This window comes from Pongo pygmaeus, chromosome 5 (genome assembly GCF_028885625.2).
Source record: "Pongo pygmaeus isolate AG05252 chromosome 5, NHGRI_mPonPyg2-v2.0_pri, whole genome shotgun sequence".
In the NCBI taxonomy this organism is placed as follows: domain Eukaryota; kingdom Metazoa; phylum Chordata; class Mammalia; order Primates; family Hominidae; genus Pongo; species Pongo pygmaeus.
The window spans coordinates 37211169-37229575 of record NC_072378.2 but is presented as its reverse complement, the minus strand read 5'-3'; the positions used below and the strand labels follow the sequence as shown (position 1 = coordinate 37229575).

General features: G+C 53.0%; 1 protein-coding gene across 4 annotated transcripts in view; it reads left to right on the top strand.

The window, feature by feature from the left end:
* Positions 1–1656: 1656 nt before the first annotated feature.
* CPNE5 (copine 5) overlaps positions 1657–18407 on the top strand; it is a 99225-nt gene continuing 82474 nt past the window's right edge. For all 4 annotated transcript variants that reach the window (XM_054491653.2, XM_054491649.2, XM_054491651.2 and 1 more), the window contains exons 1-2: positions 1657–1788; positions 17912–17952. In XM_054491653.2, coding sequence (XP_054347628.1) covers positions 1694–1788; positions 17912–17952 — 136 coding nt within the window. In that variant the 5' untranslated portion in view covers positions 1657–1693. The remainder of the gene's footprint in view (positions 1789–17911; positions 17953–18407) is intronic.

The window sequence follows — 18407 nt, the reverse complement described above, 5'->3', positions numbered from 1 at the left end:
AGCACCAGGTTTTTGGCCTCCCTGCCGGCCCGAGGCACATCGGCTTCGATGTGCCAGGCGGTGGGTGAGGAAGTGGAGGTTCCAGCTCGGCAAAGCTTAGGCTGAGGCTGAGGATGGGCTAGAGTCAAGTCTACGTGTGCAGCCTTACTCAGGGAGACGCCTCTGCGCTGCAACCTCATGCCCGGGAGGGCAAGGCTTGGCTAGGGCGGGGGATCGCGAGGGGCTTGGCTGGGAAGAGGACTGCAGGAGAGGTGTCCCAACTCTCCCCTCGCTCCCCAAGCACACAGCACGCGCCTACTCCGTGCTGGCTGCATAGAAGCCCAGGGAGCTCAGGCCGATCTCCCAGTTTGGTTGCCACCAGACTGGGTGGCAGGAGCTTCTAGACCTGGAGGCTGGCTCAGTCGTGTGGTCACGACGGGCGGGGGAGTGGAAGGGCGCTGGCGCGTGGTTTCGGCAGCCGACTTGGCGAGGCCGCGGCTGGCGGGAACCACGGATGGGGGAGGCGCCCATGCACCGACCCCACCTGGGCCACTGGGAAACCGAGGTAGTACCTCCTGGCGCTGGGGTCGCCCCCACACACCTCCCCAGAAGGAGATGTAGGGTCTGTTTCTGGACTGAGACCTGCCCCTGAGTAGGGCGCACACTCCGCAGAGACCCTCCACACCCAAGCCCCTGGGAGGGGATCTTTTTTGCATACCTCCCTCCCACTTATGCCCCCTCTCAACCCTGCATAGACCTTTCTCAAAAAGGCGCCCCTTGGTTCCCATAACCCTCCCCCTCCCCCAGGATGGAGACCCCCCCCCGATGGGAGATAGGGGTGGTGAGAGGGGGCGGGCGCAAATGAAGATGCGCGCGACCAGGACCACCTCTTGCTGTCACCCTCCACGTCCCCAGCATCTGGACCGCGTCCCCCGGCCCGCCACGCGCACACACACACACGCGCGCACACACACACGCTCACACTCACCCTGCGCGCAGACCCCGCCCGCGGCCCCGCCCCGGCCCCTGCGGGCGCCCCCTCTGGCGTTCCCGGGTGGCGGGAGGCTGCGGCTTCGGGCAGATTTGATTTTCCCGCAGCCCGGGCGCCCCGGAGCCGAAGCCTGAGCCGAGGAGGTGGCGCTCGCAGCCGCGTCCCAGCCCCGTCGCCGCCGGCGCCGAGACCCAGGGAGAGGCGGCGCAGCCTGGGCGCTCGGGCTCCTCGCTGCCGGTGCCCCGCCACCCCCGCCGCCAGCGCCCCATCCGGCGCCTCCCGCTCCTCACGCCCCTCTCCCTGTCTCCTGCATCCCCTCTACCTCTGCCCACAGACGCGCGTCCCTCTCCTGGTGCCCCTCTCCACGACTCCGCGCTTCCCTCCCGGTGCCCTCTACCCGCGCCCTTCTCCCCGCGCCCCTCTCCCCGCGCCCCTCTCTGCCTTCCCTGCTGTGCCCCCGCTCCCTGGGCTCCTTGCCCTTCCCCACTGGGCCCCTAGCCTCCTCGCGGCGTCACCCGAGCCCCCTCCTCGATCCGCGGCCCCCGCTCCCTCCTCCCTCTTCCCTCTCTCACTTCCCACGCCCCCTCTTCGCGCTCCTCTCTCCTCCCCTTGCCGCCCAGCCCAGGCTCTGGAGTTGGGGGAGAGCCCAGGGCTCCAGTCGCTCCGGAGGAGGCGTGAATCGCGCAGGGATTGACTAATTTGGGGTGGGGGGTGCGGTGGGCGATGGAGCAGCCTGAGGACATGGCGTCGCTGAGCGAGTTCGACTCCTTAGCGGGCAGCATCCCGGCCACCAAGGTGGAGATCACCGTGTCCTGCAGGTGAGCCTCCCGCTGGCCGGGTCCCCTTGCCCCGGCCCTGGACGCAGAGCCCCGCGGCCCCTGCCGCTTCGATCCTAAACCTCCGCGCGCCCCCTTCCCAGAGAGTCCTGGTCTCCAGGACTGCGCCCCTGCCGATCTGCCAAGAGCCCCTGTCCTGTCCAGCTGCGGGTGGCGACCGCAGAATAGGAAGCCAGGCTGGGGTCATATCCCAGAAAGTTTGCGCTCCAGGCTGTTGCATCGAGGAGATATGAAGACACAGGAACAGGGGGTCCAGGCACCCAAGTGGGGAGAGGGAGTTGGTAACAGGCTGTACTACGGTCTCTGCTCAGGCTATCTCTGATCACCCCATCCCCACATCACGAAGTGAGTGATTTGCCCCCATCCCTCCCAGGCTCGTCCACCCTCTCCCTTCTGTGCCCTCCTCTCTTCTCTCTTTGCCCCTTCTTTGCTCCAACATCCTGATCCTCCCCTCACCACTCTCCCCCACCCCAAGGTCCTAGACTCTAGGATTTTAAAACCTTCCTTCATCTCTATCAACAACGAAATCGACTCCTGGAAAAGGATCAGATTGACTCATTCATACTGAGGTGTGGATACATGATAACAACTTAAAGTGGCACCATTAAAAATATAACTTGGGTCAAAAATCTTAAGCCAAAGGAATAGAACACTGTGAAATTGTAGAGTCCAACAGAGGAGGAGGGGGAATATTTTTGTGGACTACCACGCCCAAATCTTCACTCATGTCACACAGCATTTGGGGGTAACTTCTCTGTCTAAGAGCTGGGTCTGCACCAGGTTCTCCTAGCTAGGGGAAGGCTGCCCCTGGCAGTAAGAGGGTATGGGTGGCAAAGGGGGATTTTTCCCTAGTTCAGTCTCTCTGTGGCTGGCCTATGATCATGTGCTGCCATGCAAGCATCACCCACTTTGAGGTTCCCCCACAGAGGCCATGCCCGCTGCCCCAGATCACCGACAGCATTTCTGGAGCCCTGGCTGTGCCCTTGTTCGAAATCACCCATCTCATCCTCTTCCAGGTTGCTCCTTGGTCAGACCCTCCATGAGAGGTAACCTTGTTGCCCCTCAGTCCTGTATTACAAAGTTGTGGAATTGATGAGGTGTAGGTAGAGCCGGAGGGTCTGGGCAGGGGTGTGAAGGAGGGAAGGACTCAGGGTGACTTTCTCTTGAAGACTTGGGGGTAAGTGGCGGTGAAGGCTAGTCTGGTTGAACGTAGCTTCCCCCCTAAGCCAGGCCCTCTGGGGGGTCCTGTGATAGCTCCCAGGTCCCATACACCACGCCGTCAGGATCATCTCCCAGCGCCATTTGCAGCTTGTCATTATTCTGCTGGGAGATTCCTGATGGCCGATTAGCTCCAGTCTCACCTCCTCAGCCTTCAAAAGCAGCACGGCCTCCCCACCCTTCTCCTGCATGCACATCCCTGCGCCTGGCACTCCTTCCCAGCCTTCAATCATGCCTGTCGTCTTCAGTTGTCTTGGGATCCTTCCCACCTCCAAGCCTCTGAACAGCCCATTCGCCATCCAGATTTCACTCCTCCTTTATCTCCCCAAGTTCATGAGCCCCCCCAAAAAGCCTGGCCTCGTGCTCCCCACTTCCAGGCATCCTCTCACCCATGAGACACACAGCTCAAATCACTGTCTTCTGTGTCCCCTGGGCCCTAGGTACTCAGCCTGGGCCACAGGGTCCCTCACATACTGAGGATGAAACCTCTTGAGACATCTCAGGTATGCAAACGTCATCCCTCCCCTCTCAAAACAACTGTGTAAGCATTTGAGGGCAGAGATTCCCACCCTGAGTCAGACTCATGCACCCTCTACTCCAGTGGAGAGGACAGGAGATGGAGGGCAGATTTTGTGGCTTTGGAGTCAGATACCTTGAAACAGAATCTCTGCTTCACCACTTGGGGCAAACTTTAAGCCTCACTTTCCCCCACCTGTCAGGTACAAACAGTAAGCAGCATGTACTCATGGAGAAACCTTGTTCACCAAGGTAGCTCATATGCTTAGAGCAGTGCCTGGCACTTGCCGAATACTGTTGGAGGAATTAACTTGCAGGAGTGGAGGAGCATGAAGCACCTAGCAAGCTACTTTGCACTTGCTTGGCACACAGTAGGTGCTCAATAAGTAGCTACAATGATCACCGGAAGGCGGTAGCACCTGGCCCCTCCTGTTTGCTTTCTGGAAGTAAAGATGTCCAAAGGACTCAAACCTCTTGCATAAGAGGCCTTCCTGGGGGATGTGGTTCTGGGGCTGACCCTGGGTCAATTCCCTTTCGGGGGACATGATCCATGAGCTGAGGAAGGCCCTGACCTGGGCCCTGCTCATGTTCTCCAGAAAGCCAGAGGTGGGGGGAAGTGGGTTTTGGTGGGGAGGGATGAGGAGGGAGCAGTCACTTAGAACAGAGGGGAGGTGAGAAAACAGTCTGGGTGGCCTTGAAATTGTAGATGCATCTCTCTGCCTCAGCCAGGCCCAACTATTCAGGTTCTAGAACAGAGAGAGAGGAGGAGGAGGAAAAGGAGGAGGAGAGGAGCACAGGGAGGAGGGAGAAATGCAGAGAGTGGCTTTCTCCAGCATATTCTTCACTCCATGGTCGCCAGTTAAAGAGTCAAGTCCCTCCCCCCTGCACCCTGTGGTCAGCACTCTTGGGGCCCCAGGAGAGGAGGCTCTGGGAGGCTCTGCCCTGGGCATCTGAGTGACACCTGCTGGCGGGCCCAGAACAGTAGGGCAGGCAGAGGGGCTGGCAGGTGAGAACTCCAGGGGGTTTCAGGATGGGCAGCTGGGGTAGAGGGGCCAATGTTTCAGGGAAGACTATGAGTTGCCACCTCTGGCTCCCAGGAACACTTGTTTCCACTTGCCTTCCTCCTCATGAAGGGGCCTACCACTCCCCTACCACAGAGCCTTCTTCTGCTCTGTGCCTAGGGAAGGATCTGGCACCTGCTGTGTCCATCCTAGGGTTCAGCTAGCTAAGCAAAGCTGCCTGGCACAGGGGCACATCTGAGTCAGAGCACAGGGCCACCCCAGGGCCAAGTCTGCACTGAAGGCAAATGACACTGGGGATGGACAGTTTCAGGCCCTTGCTTCAGGTAGAGTATACTATACTCCCAAACAATTATTTTTACTGACTGTGGTAAACTCAGGGCCCAAGATTAGAAAGCCTTTGGTTATTTGGCACAACAGTTATGAATGTGAGCCCTGGAATCTGTCTCCTTGGTTTCAAATCCCAGCTCTCTTCCTATGACCTTGAGTAAGCTACTTAAGCTGTCTATACCTCAGTTTCCTCATCCGTAAAGAAAGCATAATGATCCTTATCAGTTTTGAGGCTTAAATGAATTAACATGAATAGCGATTGATGTTGTTGCTTATTTGACAACTGGAAGTTAATAAAAACTTGCCTCTATAGCTGGCTCCCAGGGTCTGTGTGTGTCCTGGAAATCTGATCAATCTAGAGATTCTTTTTTTTTTTTTTTTGAGACGGAGTTTTTGTTCTGTTGCCCAGGCTGGAGTGCTAGAGTGCAAAGGCGCGATCTCAGCTCACTGCAACCTCCGCTTTCTGGGTTCAAGTGATTCTCCTACCTCAGTCTACTGAGTAACTGGAATTACAGGTGCCTGCCTACACACAGGGCTAATTTTTGTATTTTTAGTAGAGACAAGGTTTCACCATGTTGGCCAGGCTGGTCTCGAACTCTTGACCTCAGGTGATCCACCAGCTTTAGCCTCCAAAAGTGCTAGGATTACAGGCGTCAGCCACTGTGCCCTGCCAATCTAGAGATTCTTAAGGGTTGTTTTGGGAGTGAGTAGGGCAGATGGTTTGTGGAACTAGATACCAGTAGACATCATAAAAAATGTGACTTTAAAGACCCTCCTCCCTTGAGCCAAGAGCTCTTCCTTCCTCTGATGGCCTGTTCTAGACCCTTCCTGACTGTGTGAGCCATCCTGCCGAGTCAATCAAAACTTACCTGTCCGACGTTCCATTCTCCAAAGGCGCCACTATTTTTCAGGTCTCCATGCAGGGATCTGGCCCAGCATGTTGGTTAGAAAGAATGATTTGCATTTTTTACATAACAGGAAACCTTTGCACTTGCGCAGGGTCCTGCTGGAGAAGCGATGCACAGTTCCACATGGTGGGTTCCCAAGACCCAGGGAAGACGGCGTGGGGCGAGTCTGGAAGCAGCCGATTGCTTAGCCCTGCTGGCTGCCCTCTCCCCCACCAGCTGGTATGGGGCTGGTGGGCAGCTGTTGTTCTGCCCCAGAGATATTGTTTTCTGCTGTCTGTTCGGGTTGGCATTTTGCTGCCCTGGAGCCGGAGAGGCAGCCCGGCTCAGGAGCTGTGCCCTGGGTCTCTCAGAAGGGGTGTGAACAGCTCTGAGCGCTTTCTTCTGACAGGCAGGGAGAGGGTGGTTTGGGGGAGGGAGGAGCCTGGGGGAGGGCGGCAGCTGTCAAAGCCAGTGCTAGGAAAAGAAGTCCATTTAACCATTGAATACACTAAGGTACTCAGGTCAGTGGAGCTAGGGGAATAATAACAGTGGCATTTACTGAGTGCCTACTGCATGCTAGGCACTTTACATCATATTAGACTGAACCACATGCAATTTCTACACTCAACTTTTTTTTTTTTTTTTTTTTTTTTGAGATGGAGTCTCGTTCTGTCACCCAGGCTAGAGTACAGTGGCCCAATCTCGGCTCACTGCAACCTCTGCCTACTGGGTTCAAGCGATTCTCCTGCCTCAGCCTCTTGAGTAGCTGGGATTACAGGCATGTACCATCATGCCCCACTGATTTTTGTATTTTTACTGGAGATGGGGTTTCACCATGTTGGTCAGGCTGGTCTCGAACTGCTGACCTCAGGTGATCGGCCCGCCTCAGCCTTCCAAAGTGCCGGGATTACAGGCATGAGCTACCGCACCCAGCCCATCTGTTTTTAGCCTATTCAAATAAATAACACAACTTGTTTTTTTTTTTTTTCTTTCCTTCCTTCCTTCCTCCCTCCCTCCCTCCCTTCCTTCCTTCCTTCCTTTTTTTTTTTTTTTTTTGAGATACAGTCTCTGTTGCCCAAGCTGGAATGCAGTGGTAGAGTCATAGCTCAATGAAGCCTCCAACTCCTGGGCTCAAGCGATCCTCCTGCCTTAGCATCCTGAGTTGCCAGGAATACAGGCGCACACACACCACCATACCTAGCTAATTTTTAAATTTTTTTTTATTTTTTTTTGTTCGTTGGTTTTGTAGAGGTGAGGTCATACTCGGTTGCCCAGGCTGATTGGCTGATCTCAAACTCCTGGTCTGAAGCAGTCCTCCAGCCTGTGCCTCTCAAAGTGCTGGGATTAGGTGTGAGTCACTGCACCTGGCCTCACATAATACTTTTATATATTTCAAATTAAGGTTATTATATTAGTTCTCAATTGCTATGTGACAAATTACCACAAACCTAGTGGCTTCGAACTACAGCCATTTCTCTTTTCCTAGTTTCTGTAGGTCAGAAGTCCAGGCATGACATAAAGTGGCTTTTCTGCTCAGGGTCTCACTAGGCTGGAATCAAGGTATTGGCAGGGCTGTGGTCTTATCGAAGGCTCTGAGTCCTCCTCCAAGCTCACTGGTGGGTGGCAGAATTCAATTTCTTGCAGCAGATAGATTAAAGTTCTGTTTTTTTCCTGGTTATTGGACCAGAGTGACTCTCAGCTCCTAGAGGCTGCCCCCAGGCCCTTGCCACATGGCCCCCTCACAGCATGGCAGCTGACTTCTTCAAGGCCAGCAGGAGAATCTCTCCTAATCTGCTATGACAGAGTCTTATGTAAAGTAACTGTAATCACAAGAGTAAATATCTGATTGCCTTTGTTATACATCATAACCCAATCGCATGAGTGACTAACCCATCATATTCCCAGGTCCCGCCCACTCTCAAGGGGAGGGGATTATACAGACATGTGTGCCAGGAGACTGGAATCTTGGAGGCCATCTTATATTTCTGCCAATCACAATTGCTACATCTTTTAAACTAGGATAGATAGATAGTAGTATTTTCTCTTTTTGCTGATTAGGAAATTGAGGCTCAGAGAGGTTAAGGGACTTGCCCAAGGTTACACAGTGAGTACATTTTCGAGAGAGGGATCCAACTCCTATTCCCTCAGACTTCAAGGCCTTGAGGGCTTCTTGAGATTGGAGATTGGGTTCTCCAGGAGGATGGTGGTGGAGGCCTGAGTACCAACTATGGTAGGTGTGACCCAAGGGTAGGCAGTCTCTCCCCAGGGATGGGAGAGGCCTTCCTTGCTAACGGATGCCTGTGGTTCTGAGCAGCAAACCCAGAAATGGAGGAATCCTTGCGGGGCAGAAACCAGAAAGAGTCACAGGATGGAAGCCAGCCTTCGATGCCATCCAGACCACACGGTAGTAGTTTACCATCCCTCCTCTCCCAGCTCACAGTTCACCCTGTTTAGACTCAAGGCGATCACTCGAGATGTTCTACCCTGGGAAGAAAGGGTAGGGAGGAGGCTGGGGAATTAGGCTGGAAAGCTCTGGGGCAGAGAGGAGTCAGGCTTGGGTAGGAATGATTCAGCTGTAGGTAACAGAAAATCTGACTGATGGTGGCTTAAACCTGAAATGCATTTATTTTTCTCAGATCACAATGAATCTGGAGGTAGGTTATATCAGGGCTACTTTGTCAGCTCACTTTATCATCAAGGACCCAGTCGTCTTTGTATTTTGCTATCATCTTAGCAGTAGGCCTCGTTGTTACAAAATGGCTGCCTCTGTTTCAGGCATCACAACTGCATCCAAAGACAGGAAGCTAGGCATGAGGCCAGAGTCCTCTCTTTGAAAAGTTCTTTTTACCAGGAAAGTACAATCCTTTCCAAAGTCTCTCAGCAAACTTTCCTTTCTATTTCAGGGGCCAAAGTTGGGTCTCATGTGCACTACTAGACTAGGGACAGGGGCCATCTTCCCGCATTTCAGGGAGTCGTCATCAGATCTAAACAATGTGGATTCTGTCAGCAGGAAGAGAGTGGGCAATGTTTGCTGGATGGGCAAACATGGCATCTATGGGGCCATTTGGAAAGTAAGGAGGCTTTCCAAGAGCCTAGAATTTGCATCTCTGAGGCCTGCTCCTCAGATTTTCCTGCAGTCAATGGACAGTGGACAGTGTTAGGTGACTGATTCTCCAAGCACAGCTTGGCTGGACCCATGACTGCCTTTCTTTCTGCCTGTTTGCCAGCCAAGAATAAAAAGGCTTAGTATGATTTCAAAACATTGCAAGGTTCCCTAAGGTCTCTTCTGCTGGCCTCACACAGACCTCACAGTAACAACAGGGCAGCTTTATACCTTTGGGTATGGAAGAATCCTGGCCAGGACACTGAAAGTCAGTGCCACTCCTGGCTTATCTTCTCTGGGATCTTGGCCAGATTGTTTAAGTTCTCCAACCTCAGTTTCTCCATTTGTAAACTGGTGGAAAGTACTGGTCCTGTCCACATCCTCTGTCTTCATTCTTCTGAAGACTAAAGAGATTAAGTCTGTGACATTCTATATAAACGGCAATGCGCTAAATCAGCTTAATCATGGTAATAGGTACCAATACCTGAACACTACTGACACATTCATTTATTTGATAATTGATATTGATCTTCATTTGCTATTAAGAGGCTTTTTTTTTTTTCAAATGGAGTCTCTCTCTGTCACCCAGGCTGGAGTGCAGTGCCGTGATCTCTGCTCACTGCAGCCTCCACCTCCCTGGCCAACATGGTGAAACCCCATTTCTATTAAAAATACAAAAATTAGCCAGGCATGGTGGCGGGCACCTGTAATCCCAGCTACACAAGAGGCTGAGGCAGGAGAATTGCTTGAACCTGGGAGGCAGAGGTTGCAGTGAGCTGATATTGCACCACTGCACTCCAGCCTGGGTGACAGCAAGACTCTGTCTCAAAATAAAAAATAAAAAGAGTCTGGGTGCGGTGGCTCTAGCCTGTAATCCCAGCACTTTGAGAGGCCAAGGTGGGCGGATCACTTGAGGTCAGGAGTTCGAGACCAGTCTGGCCAACATGGCGAAATCCCATCTCTACTGAAAATACAAAAATTAGCTGGGTGTGGCGGCATGCGCCTGTAATCCCAGCTACTCTGGAGGCTGAGGCAGGAGAATCGCTTGAATCCGGGAGGCGGAGGTTGCAGTGAGCTGAGATTGCACCACTGCACTCCAGCCTGGGCAACAGAGTGAGATTCCATCTCAAAAAAATAAAAAATAAAATAAATAAAATAAAAAGAATTCTGGTCATCGTGAAGAAAAGGGACTGGTGAAGGGTAGAGAAAGGCAGGTATGGAAGCACATTGCTAGGCAGAAGACTAGTGAGGCCTCCAAGTGAGAGATGATACTGATGGTGGCATGGGGAGGAGTGGACAGATTTGGGATATATTTTGAAGTAGAAACATTTAAAACTTGCTGATGGGACAGGAGGGGGAATAAGGGAAAGAGAGGAATTGAGTATGCTTCCTACGTTTCTGTTTGAAGCTGTTGACTTTACAGCAACTCCATAAGCGGGTATGTGACCCCATGCCCAGATGAGGAAACTGAGATGAAGTACCTTGTCAGGGCCACATGTGGCCATGTGGGGACTCCAGCTCAGATGCATCTGAGGCCAGAGCTCCTGCTCTTTTCCGTTGGCCATGTAGTGTGAGAGGGACAATTATTACAATAATTAATAACAATAAAAATGCAAATTGCCCCAGGAAGGAGAGCTCTTAAGCCATGTGAAAATTGCTTTTTAGACCTTGGTGAGGTTGCTTGGCAGGGAAACAGAGCACGCGGGTGAGAACGGGATCTGAAAGGGGAGATGGGTAAGTGCCAGGGGCTAGGTGCCAAGGCCTCTCTCCTCCCATCTCCCGCCCTGCTTTCCTCGGATTACTTCTGCCTTTTAGGTCTGGGAGCCGGGCAGGAGGAGATGGGAAACCCTCCAATTCTCCTCTTCAGTCATTTGTTTGGGAGCAGCTCCAAGAGGCTGAGGATGGGAAGCAGGACAGTGAGGATAAGAGGGAGCATTGCTGGCCCAGATGGGGCCTTGGGAGACCTTGGCTTTGGTAGTGCAAGCACTCCCCAGGGCACCTTTAAATGAGCTTGAGCTTCAGAGTTCAGAGTTCAAATTTCTGCATGCCTCTTGACAAGCCGGTGACACCAGGCACATCACTCAGCCTCTGTGGCCTTGCCTACAGAATGGGAGCAAAGTCTACTTTCTGGCGTTGATATGGAGGGTAAATAGAGTGTCACAGGCTAAGTACATAACAAAGGACTTGGCACAGATTATATACTTGATGGGTGTCATCTTTCTCCCACTCCATTTGCCAGATGTTTATGCGAATTGCTCCATGCAGAAATGAGGTGATGCTGATCGGTACCTCAGGGGCCTCTGTGGGACCATCAGGATTCCTGTTTGTTTGTTTGTTTGTTTTTGAGATGGAGCCACACTGTCACCCAGGCTGGAATGCAGTGGCGCGATCTTGGCTCACTGCAGCCTCTGCTTCCTGGGTTCAAGCGATTCTCCTGCCTCAGCCTCCCGAGTAGCTGGGACTACAGGTGTCTGCCACCATGCCTGGCTAATTTTTGTATTTTTTAGGAGAGACTGGGCTTCACCATATTGGTCAGGCTGGTCTCGAACTCCTGACTCAGGTGATCCACCCGCCTCAGCCTCCCGAAGTACTGGGATTACAGGTGTGAGCACCCAGCCTTCTGTTTCTTTTATGTATTTATTGATTTTTGAGACAGGGTCTCGCTCTGTCACCCAGGCTGGAGTGCAGTGGTGTGATCACGGCTCACTGCAGCCTTGACCTCCTGGGCTCAAGAGATCTTCCCACCCCAGCCTCTTGAGTAGCTGGGACTACAGATGCACACCACCACACCCGGCTAATTTTGTTTATTTTTTGTAGAGACAGGGTCTCCCTATATTGCCCACGCTGGTCTCAAACTCCTGGCCTCAAGTGATCCTCCTGCCTCAGCCTCCCAAAGTGTTGGGATTATAAGCGTGAGCCACCAAGCCCAGCCAGGATTCCTGTTTCTGCCTGACTTTGGCTCTCCTGTCCCCACTCTCTCCTCAAGGAAGGCTGTACAACCAGTGAGCAGTGGTGGGCAAGGGTAGTAGGGCTTGGGTCCTGCTAAAGCCAAGCTTTAGGGAGCAGAGAGGGGAGAATATGGAGCATTCTTAGGTGCCATCTTCATTCTCCACAGGCCTTTATTGAGCACTTATTGTATACCAGGCACTGCATTGCAACTTACTATGTGAATTAATCTCAGAAAACTCCTGGGAGGATGGGACTGTTATTACTCCTTCTTTACAAATGGGAATACTGGTGCACAGAGAAGCTAAGTGACATGCCAGAGGTCATATAGCAAGTAAGGGACAGAGTTGGGTGTTGGATCCAGAGATGAAGCTTGAAGTCTACGCTCTCAATGCCCCCACTTTTCACCCCCAAGTTTGGACGGATGCTTAGGGTGAGTTGTTGGGAAGAAGATACACCATCTTTACTTGACCCTTTTAGACTCATGAATGTCTTCGGGTAGCTAATGAAAGCTCTCCAGAAGAATGTGTCCATATATGTCGTATCCATATATACCAATATGCCATACTTTGCCTATTGGGGGCCCATGACCTCCATTATGGGTCCTGCTCCAGGAAAATATTTCTTTCTATGCTGCAGCCAAAGCCTTTGCTCAGTGCATTGATGCAGCACTTCTGGGCTTTGTTTGGAGACAACCAGGGATGCGTGATGGTCAGTTCACCCAGCATCTCAGCTCAAGGGCAAATATGCCTCCTCTCTGGCTGAAGATTCCCTGAGGCAGAGGCTATGTCTCCTGGTCAGACTGGGCTCCCTGAGGGCAGGGTTGTGTCTCCCTCTCGGATGGTACACCCCAGCCTCTCTACCCATACCTTTCATTTTTTTTTTTTGGTTTATTGTTGTTGTTTTAGAGATGGAATCTCACTGTGTTGCCGAGGCTAGTCTCGAACTCCTGAGCTCAAGTGATCCTCTCTCCTTGGCGTCCCAAGTAGCTAAGACTACATGTGCCTAGCTTCTTTCTTAAGCTCCCCCAGATGGGAGGTGTTACCCTGTGGCCCCTCCTTTAGCATCTGCCAAGGGCTCTCATTTTGCCCTTCCAGGGCTTTCTGTCCTTGCTGGGGCCTTGGAGACTTCTGACCTCACAGCCCAGTGAATGACCATTTTCTCACTGCCACTGAATTGGAAATGATTCCGCAAGGGAAAGCAGGGAGGAAAGGGGCTCTTGGCTCTGCTTCCTGGCCTTGATTTAAGGAACAAAAGAAGCCAAGCTCCAGGCTGCTGTGCAGACAGCGGAAGGGTTGTATGCTCTTTTAGAAAAAAAAATACGTTTTTCCTGTTAAAAAAAAAATTTCTCTTTGTGCTCTCCAAAGGAAAGAAAGTGGAGAAAAAGTACTTGTGGTCTGGTCTTGTCTGTGCCCTGGTGTCTCGGGCCCTTCTTCAGGGCGGAAGACCCGGTTTCCTCCCCCAGGCTTTTGGCTGTGTGCTTGTGGGCAAGTGACTCACTGCCGCAGGCCTGGAAGTCCTCAGTGGATCAGGGTGAGGATCAGTGGGGAAGGCGCTTTACCTCGAAGAACCTTCTGGTGCTACGCATGTGTGTGTTGTTGTCTGTGACTTTGCAGCGGGGGAAACTGAGGCCCTAAGAGACGGTGTCTTAACATGTGGTATTTGGACGGCTGCCATCAGAGACATAATAGGGGGATATCTGGGGGCCACTCGTGTAAACATGGCTTCTGGAGCCCTGCTTCAGACCTACACAGCCAGACTCGGAACAGAGCCCAAGGAACTGCCATTTTATACCCTGGGGCAGGAGTGAGTCCCAGAAGTGCGAGGCCCATTGTTCATGGGGTGAAGCCACCCGTCCAAAGCCGAGATAGGAGGTTTAGCAGGCCCTGAGGGTTCTGTCTGGACAGGCAGTTAGGGAGAGGGATGGATGAAGGCAAGTGTGGACGAGGTGTGGGATCAGAGGGGGTGTAGGGAGCAGGGACCTAGGCAAGAGGCAGAAGATCCTCAAGGCTGAGAGTGGGGAATGGAAGGGAGGCTGAAGAGAGGCTGAGCTGGGGAAGGGACTCAGAAGGGAGCCCTGGGAGTGTGTTGAGGGTGGGCTTCTTCCTTGGACCTGTGAGGGTGGAGATTGCTTGTGCTGCGCTTGTCACCAAGTGCGCCTGAGCATCCACCGGGAGAGTGACGGCTCCACTCACCACCAGGCCAAGGACAGCTGACCTGTCTGACAAGGCTGACGAGGTCCCAGGTGCTCCACATATCGAATCTCCACAGCAGCCCTGAACTATTTTTACTCCGCCCCATCCCCCACTTTACAGATGGGGAAACTGAAGCACAAGGCGAGCAAACCCAGCTTGTCTGACTGCAGAGCCCATGCACTTAACTACTACATGCCACAGCTGAGAGGAAGTGCAAGGGGCCATCCCTGAGCTTGACCGTGCGCCACCCAGGTGGGGAGACACAGGCTTCGCTCACCCATCTGGCCATTCTTTTTGGTCGTCCTTCATCCATCCAGCTTGCCAGGCCACTACTCTGACTCAGGTGCTAGGCTGGCCTGTGGCAGGGCGGGAAACCCTGCCGTGGAGGTATGCACAGCCAGTGTGAGAGACAGATACACCCATGATTTTGCAACCGATCGTGTACACAGTATGTAATGGGGTCCTACGAGTCAGAGGGCTGCGCACTCCAGGCCAGAGATTGCTCAGGGGAGAGGAGAGGAAGTAGCTGTCCATCAGTGTCCAGGAAAGGCAAAACTGAGGAAGGACAGGAATAGTCTGGAAGGATGGCAAGAATAATTTCAGCAGAGTGGAGGAGAGAGGGTTTGCTTTATCCCGGGGTGCTGGTTGCCAGGGTGACCCATGTCCCAGGACTCGGTGAGGGTCTTGAGGTCACCAGGCAAGGAGCCAGGTGGCTAGATTCTGTTTCTTAGTCTAGCTGTGTGCCTCTAGCCCAGCTGGGAAGTGGGCAGGACCAGGGAAAGCCCCATCTACTTGTCTTTGAGGATAAGATCTCCCCCTCCCACCGCCCATAACACACTCGCATGCACACACACAAACACACACACGTATCTAGGCTGATATCCAGGGCCTGACTCTCTTTCTCCCTAGCCTGGATATGACCAGATCCCAGTTCTAGAGCCACACTTGGAGGAGACCCAGACCTTGGAGGAGTCAAGTGTTGTCCTTCCGAATCTCACAGTCCTGATTTGTAAAGGAGTTGGGAAAGGTGACCTCTGAGATCCTCTCCAGCTTGAACATTGGAGGATTTTATGTCATTGCTGAATTTCATCATGGAATTCAAAGATAAACCTAAAGATCTTGCTTTAGTACAGAAGTCCCCTTCCTCCTTATCACTTTCAGCTCCTCACTGTGCCTCAGGTTCTACCACTGTAGAGTCACCTTTGGTCTCAAGGCATTTGTCCTTTGTTTAAATCAAGATAGACACCCCTACCCCCAAACTTAACACACTTCAGGATGAGAATGTCGGCCCAGGGATATCAGCCCGCCTCGGTGTGAATGACTGTATGTAGAAGTGCTGTCTCACGTGTAGCCTCTGCTGCCTACTTCTCAGAGCTGCCTTGTATGTCGTTCATCTGATGCTCTCTGTGGAGGGCTGGGAGGTTTATCGGATGGTTTCTGAAGTGACAGCTGACTGGGAGCAGGTCTGGTCTGGTGGAGGGGCTGGTGGGGGCCAAGAGAGAGGTGGTTGCCTGTGGGGTCAGGGAGGCTCAGCTGGGGACGGCTGCCTTTGGGGAGTGGCCCCTGGTTGTAGAGACTGAAGTCGGGGAGGGGTGAGAGTTCTCCAGGGACTGGTTTCATGAAGCCGTTTGGGAATTCCTCTCTTGGGGGCATCTCTGGGAATCTGCTCAGGGACTGGAGCCAGGGGGATTCATGAATGCAATCTGGGACTTGCCCAGGCACCAGAGGATGCCATGTGTGGGCCTCAGGCTGCTGTTGCATCTGTCCGTCTGTTGGTTGATCTTTGGCTCCCACCTTAGGGCGTGGGGCATGAGTGGTAGGGTTGATTATGGGGTCAAGTTGCCCGACAGGCTGTCACTGCTGAGGGCTTTGGTGACAGTGACTCAGGGTAAGGCCTCCTTCTAGACTTTTCTGTCTCTACCACTGCTTGCTGTGGGCCACAGTCGCCCTTGGCCTCTCCCTGGTCTTTCATGTCCCCATCATGGAGGAGAAAGAGGAACAGATCCTCCTCAGGGCCTCATCTAGCTCTGACATTTGTTTGTTTTGTTTTGTTGTTGTTGCTGCTGCTGTTGTTTTGTAAAAGGCTGGAGTGCAGTGGTGCGATCTCAGCTCACTGCAACCTCCACCTCCCTGGTTCAAGTGATCCTCCTGCCTCAGGCTACTGAGTAGTTGGGATTACAGGCGCATACCACCATGCCGGGCTAATTTTTGTATTTTTAGTAGAGATGGGTTTCACCATGTTGGCCAGGCTGGTCTCAAACTCCTGACCTCAAGTGCTCCACATGCCTCAGCCTCCCAAAGTGCTGGGAATACAGGCGTGAGCAGCCATGCCCAGCCTAGCTCTGATATTTGAAGTTGGCTTTCAGGAAGCAACACAGACCAGTGTTGACTGTTTCTTTTCTCTGGAAAAGCAGTTCAAGGGGCAGAGGCACCTGTGGGGGGTTGTGGGAGTAGAGAAGGAAGGTGACAAGATCCCTTGGGACCTCTGGAAGGGAGGCGGGACAAGGCTGAGATGGTTGGGAAAAGAACCAAGACTTGAGGGCAGTGTTGGCAGGAGCAGCCGCACAGGCAGGAAGGGCTTGCCTGGCAGCTCGCGGGGGGAGCAGGGAAAGGAAGACCTGGTCAGCGTGGGATGCGTTCATGGGTAGGTCTCCTGGTGGCCCCTGGGGCTCAGTCCCTCTGGGACTTCGGAGAGACTGTACAGCAGAGCTGTCTCCGGGGTGAGTGAAGAAGCTGAGCAGTTAGTCCTCCAGCCCCTTCCTGTTGGTTGAGTGCTGCCTTTTGGGAGCGTAAACTTTCTGGCCCTTGCAGACAGCCTGCCTGAGAAAGCCCTCAGGAGAGAAACAGACACAAGAGGAAACCATGGGTGTGTACAGGAACTGTGAGGGCTGAGGGGATCCAGGACGGGCATCAACAGCCTTCAAGACTGATACTACCGTCTCGTTGTACTGATGAGGAAACAGGCTCAGAGAGGTTGAATGACTTCCCAGCCAGAGACTGCATTTCCACTGGGCTGTGTTGCTTCCCGATGGCAGCAGGTCACTGTGAAACGAGGGATATCAGATGTGCAGGATGTAGGCTGCCCATCCTCCCTTCCTCTCCCCTCCACTTCCACATCTGTAAGATGGGACAATACCTGCCTAGGATCAACCTTGCAGGGCCGCATGAGAATCGGGAGCTCATATTTGTAAAACAGCGCACTGCCTGACCCATCGCCGGGACTCAGTAAGTGGGAGCCTTTATTGCATGGAGGCAGGACAAGGGGAGCTTAGCACCTGTTGGAAGACCGTTCTGTCCCCAAATGTTGTGTCCATCATCTTGCTGCTATGCCATCCAGTCTGATTATCAGGGCCATGTGTTAGCCCTGGTCTTGACCACAGAAGGACCTTGTCCAAATGAGTCGGCTTCCCCTGGGAGGTGTAATTCATTAATCCATCAGCACAGATGAGACCATCGAATAAACTGGCTGTAAGTAGAGCCTTGCGAAAATGAGAGAGTACATGGATATGTTTTGATTGCTTTATCTTATTTTTTTGAGAAGCAGAGAAGTGGTTAAAGGAGAGCTTCTAGAAAGGGCTAAGACATTGGGCAGTTTGGGAAATCCCCCGATGGTAAGTGGCTGTGCGACACAGGGCACCAAGGCCAGGGCACCTACCCGGAGTGCTTGTGGTGATGATGGGGGTGGGAGGTAGGGAGTTCTGCACACCTTAGGCAGGTGGGCTGAGGAACCTCCAGGGCCTGCCCAGTGCCTGGCTTTTAATGAAGCCTAATAAACGATTGTGGAACTGTTTTGCTTGAGGCCAGCCTCCAGGTCTCAGTAACAGCCCGAATCCCCTGAGGTCGCCTCCTCTCAGCTGGCCGTGCTAACTCCTCCTCTCTCCCCCTCTTCAGGAACCTCTTGGACAAAGACATGTTTTCCAAGTCCGATCCATGTAAGTCCTGCTCTGACGATAAGAACGGTAACAATAGCAACAACGCTATGACTAATTACAGCGGCAATGCTTGAGCCCTTACTGAGCACTAACCATGTGCCAGGAGCCGTTCAAAGTGTGTCAAGCGTGTTTAATGTTTCTCCCACAGTGTCTGAGAAAGATAACTGCGGAGATTTGACCCTTCCCAGCCCGCACGCTTGTGAAGCCTCAACACAACAGAGCAGGTTGGGAGGGGTTGGAGGTCTGGGGCCACAGGGTCCCAGAGAAACCAGTACGCCTAAGAGCTCCAATTGGCTGTGACCCGGTGGGATGAGCACTGATTTTGGAGTCCAGGTTCTAGCCTTGAGCAGTGCCACCCAAGTGTGTGACCTGGATGGGTCTTTGGCCTCCTCTGAGCCTCAGTTTTCCCATCTGTAAAGTGGGGCTGATGATAATCAGAGGCCTCACGAAACTGC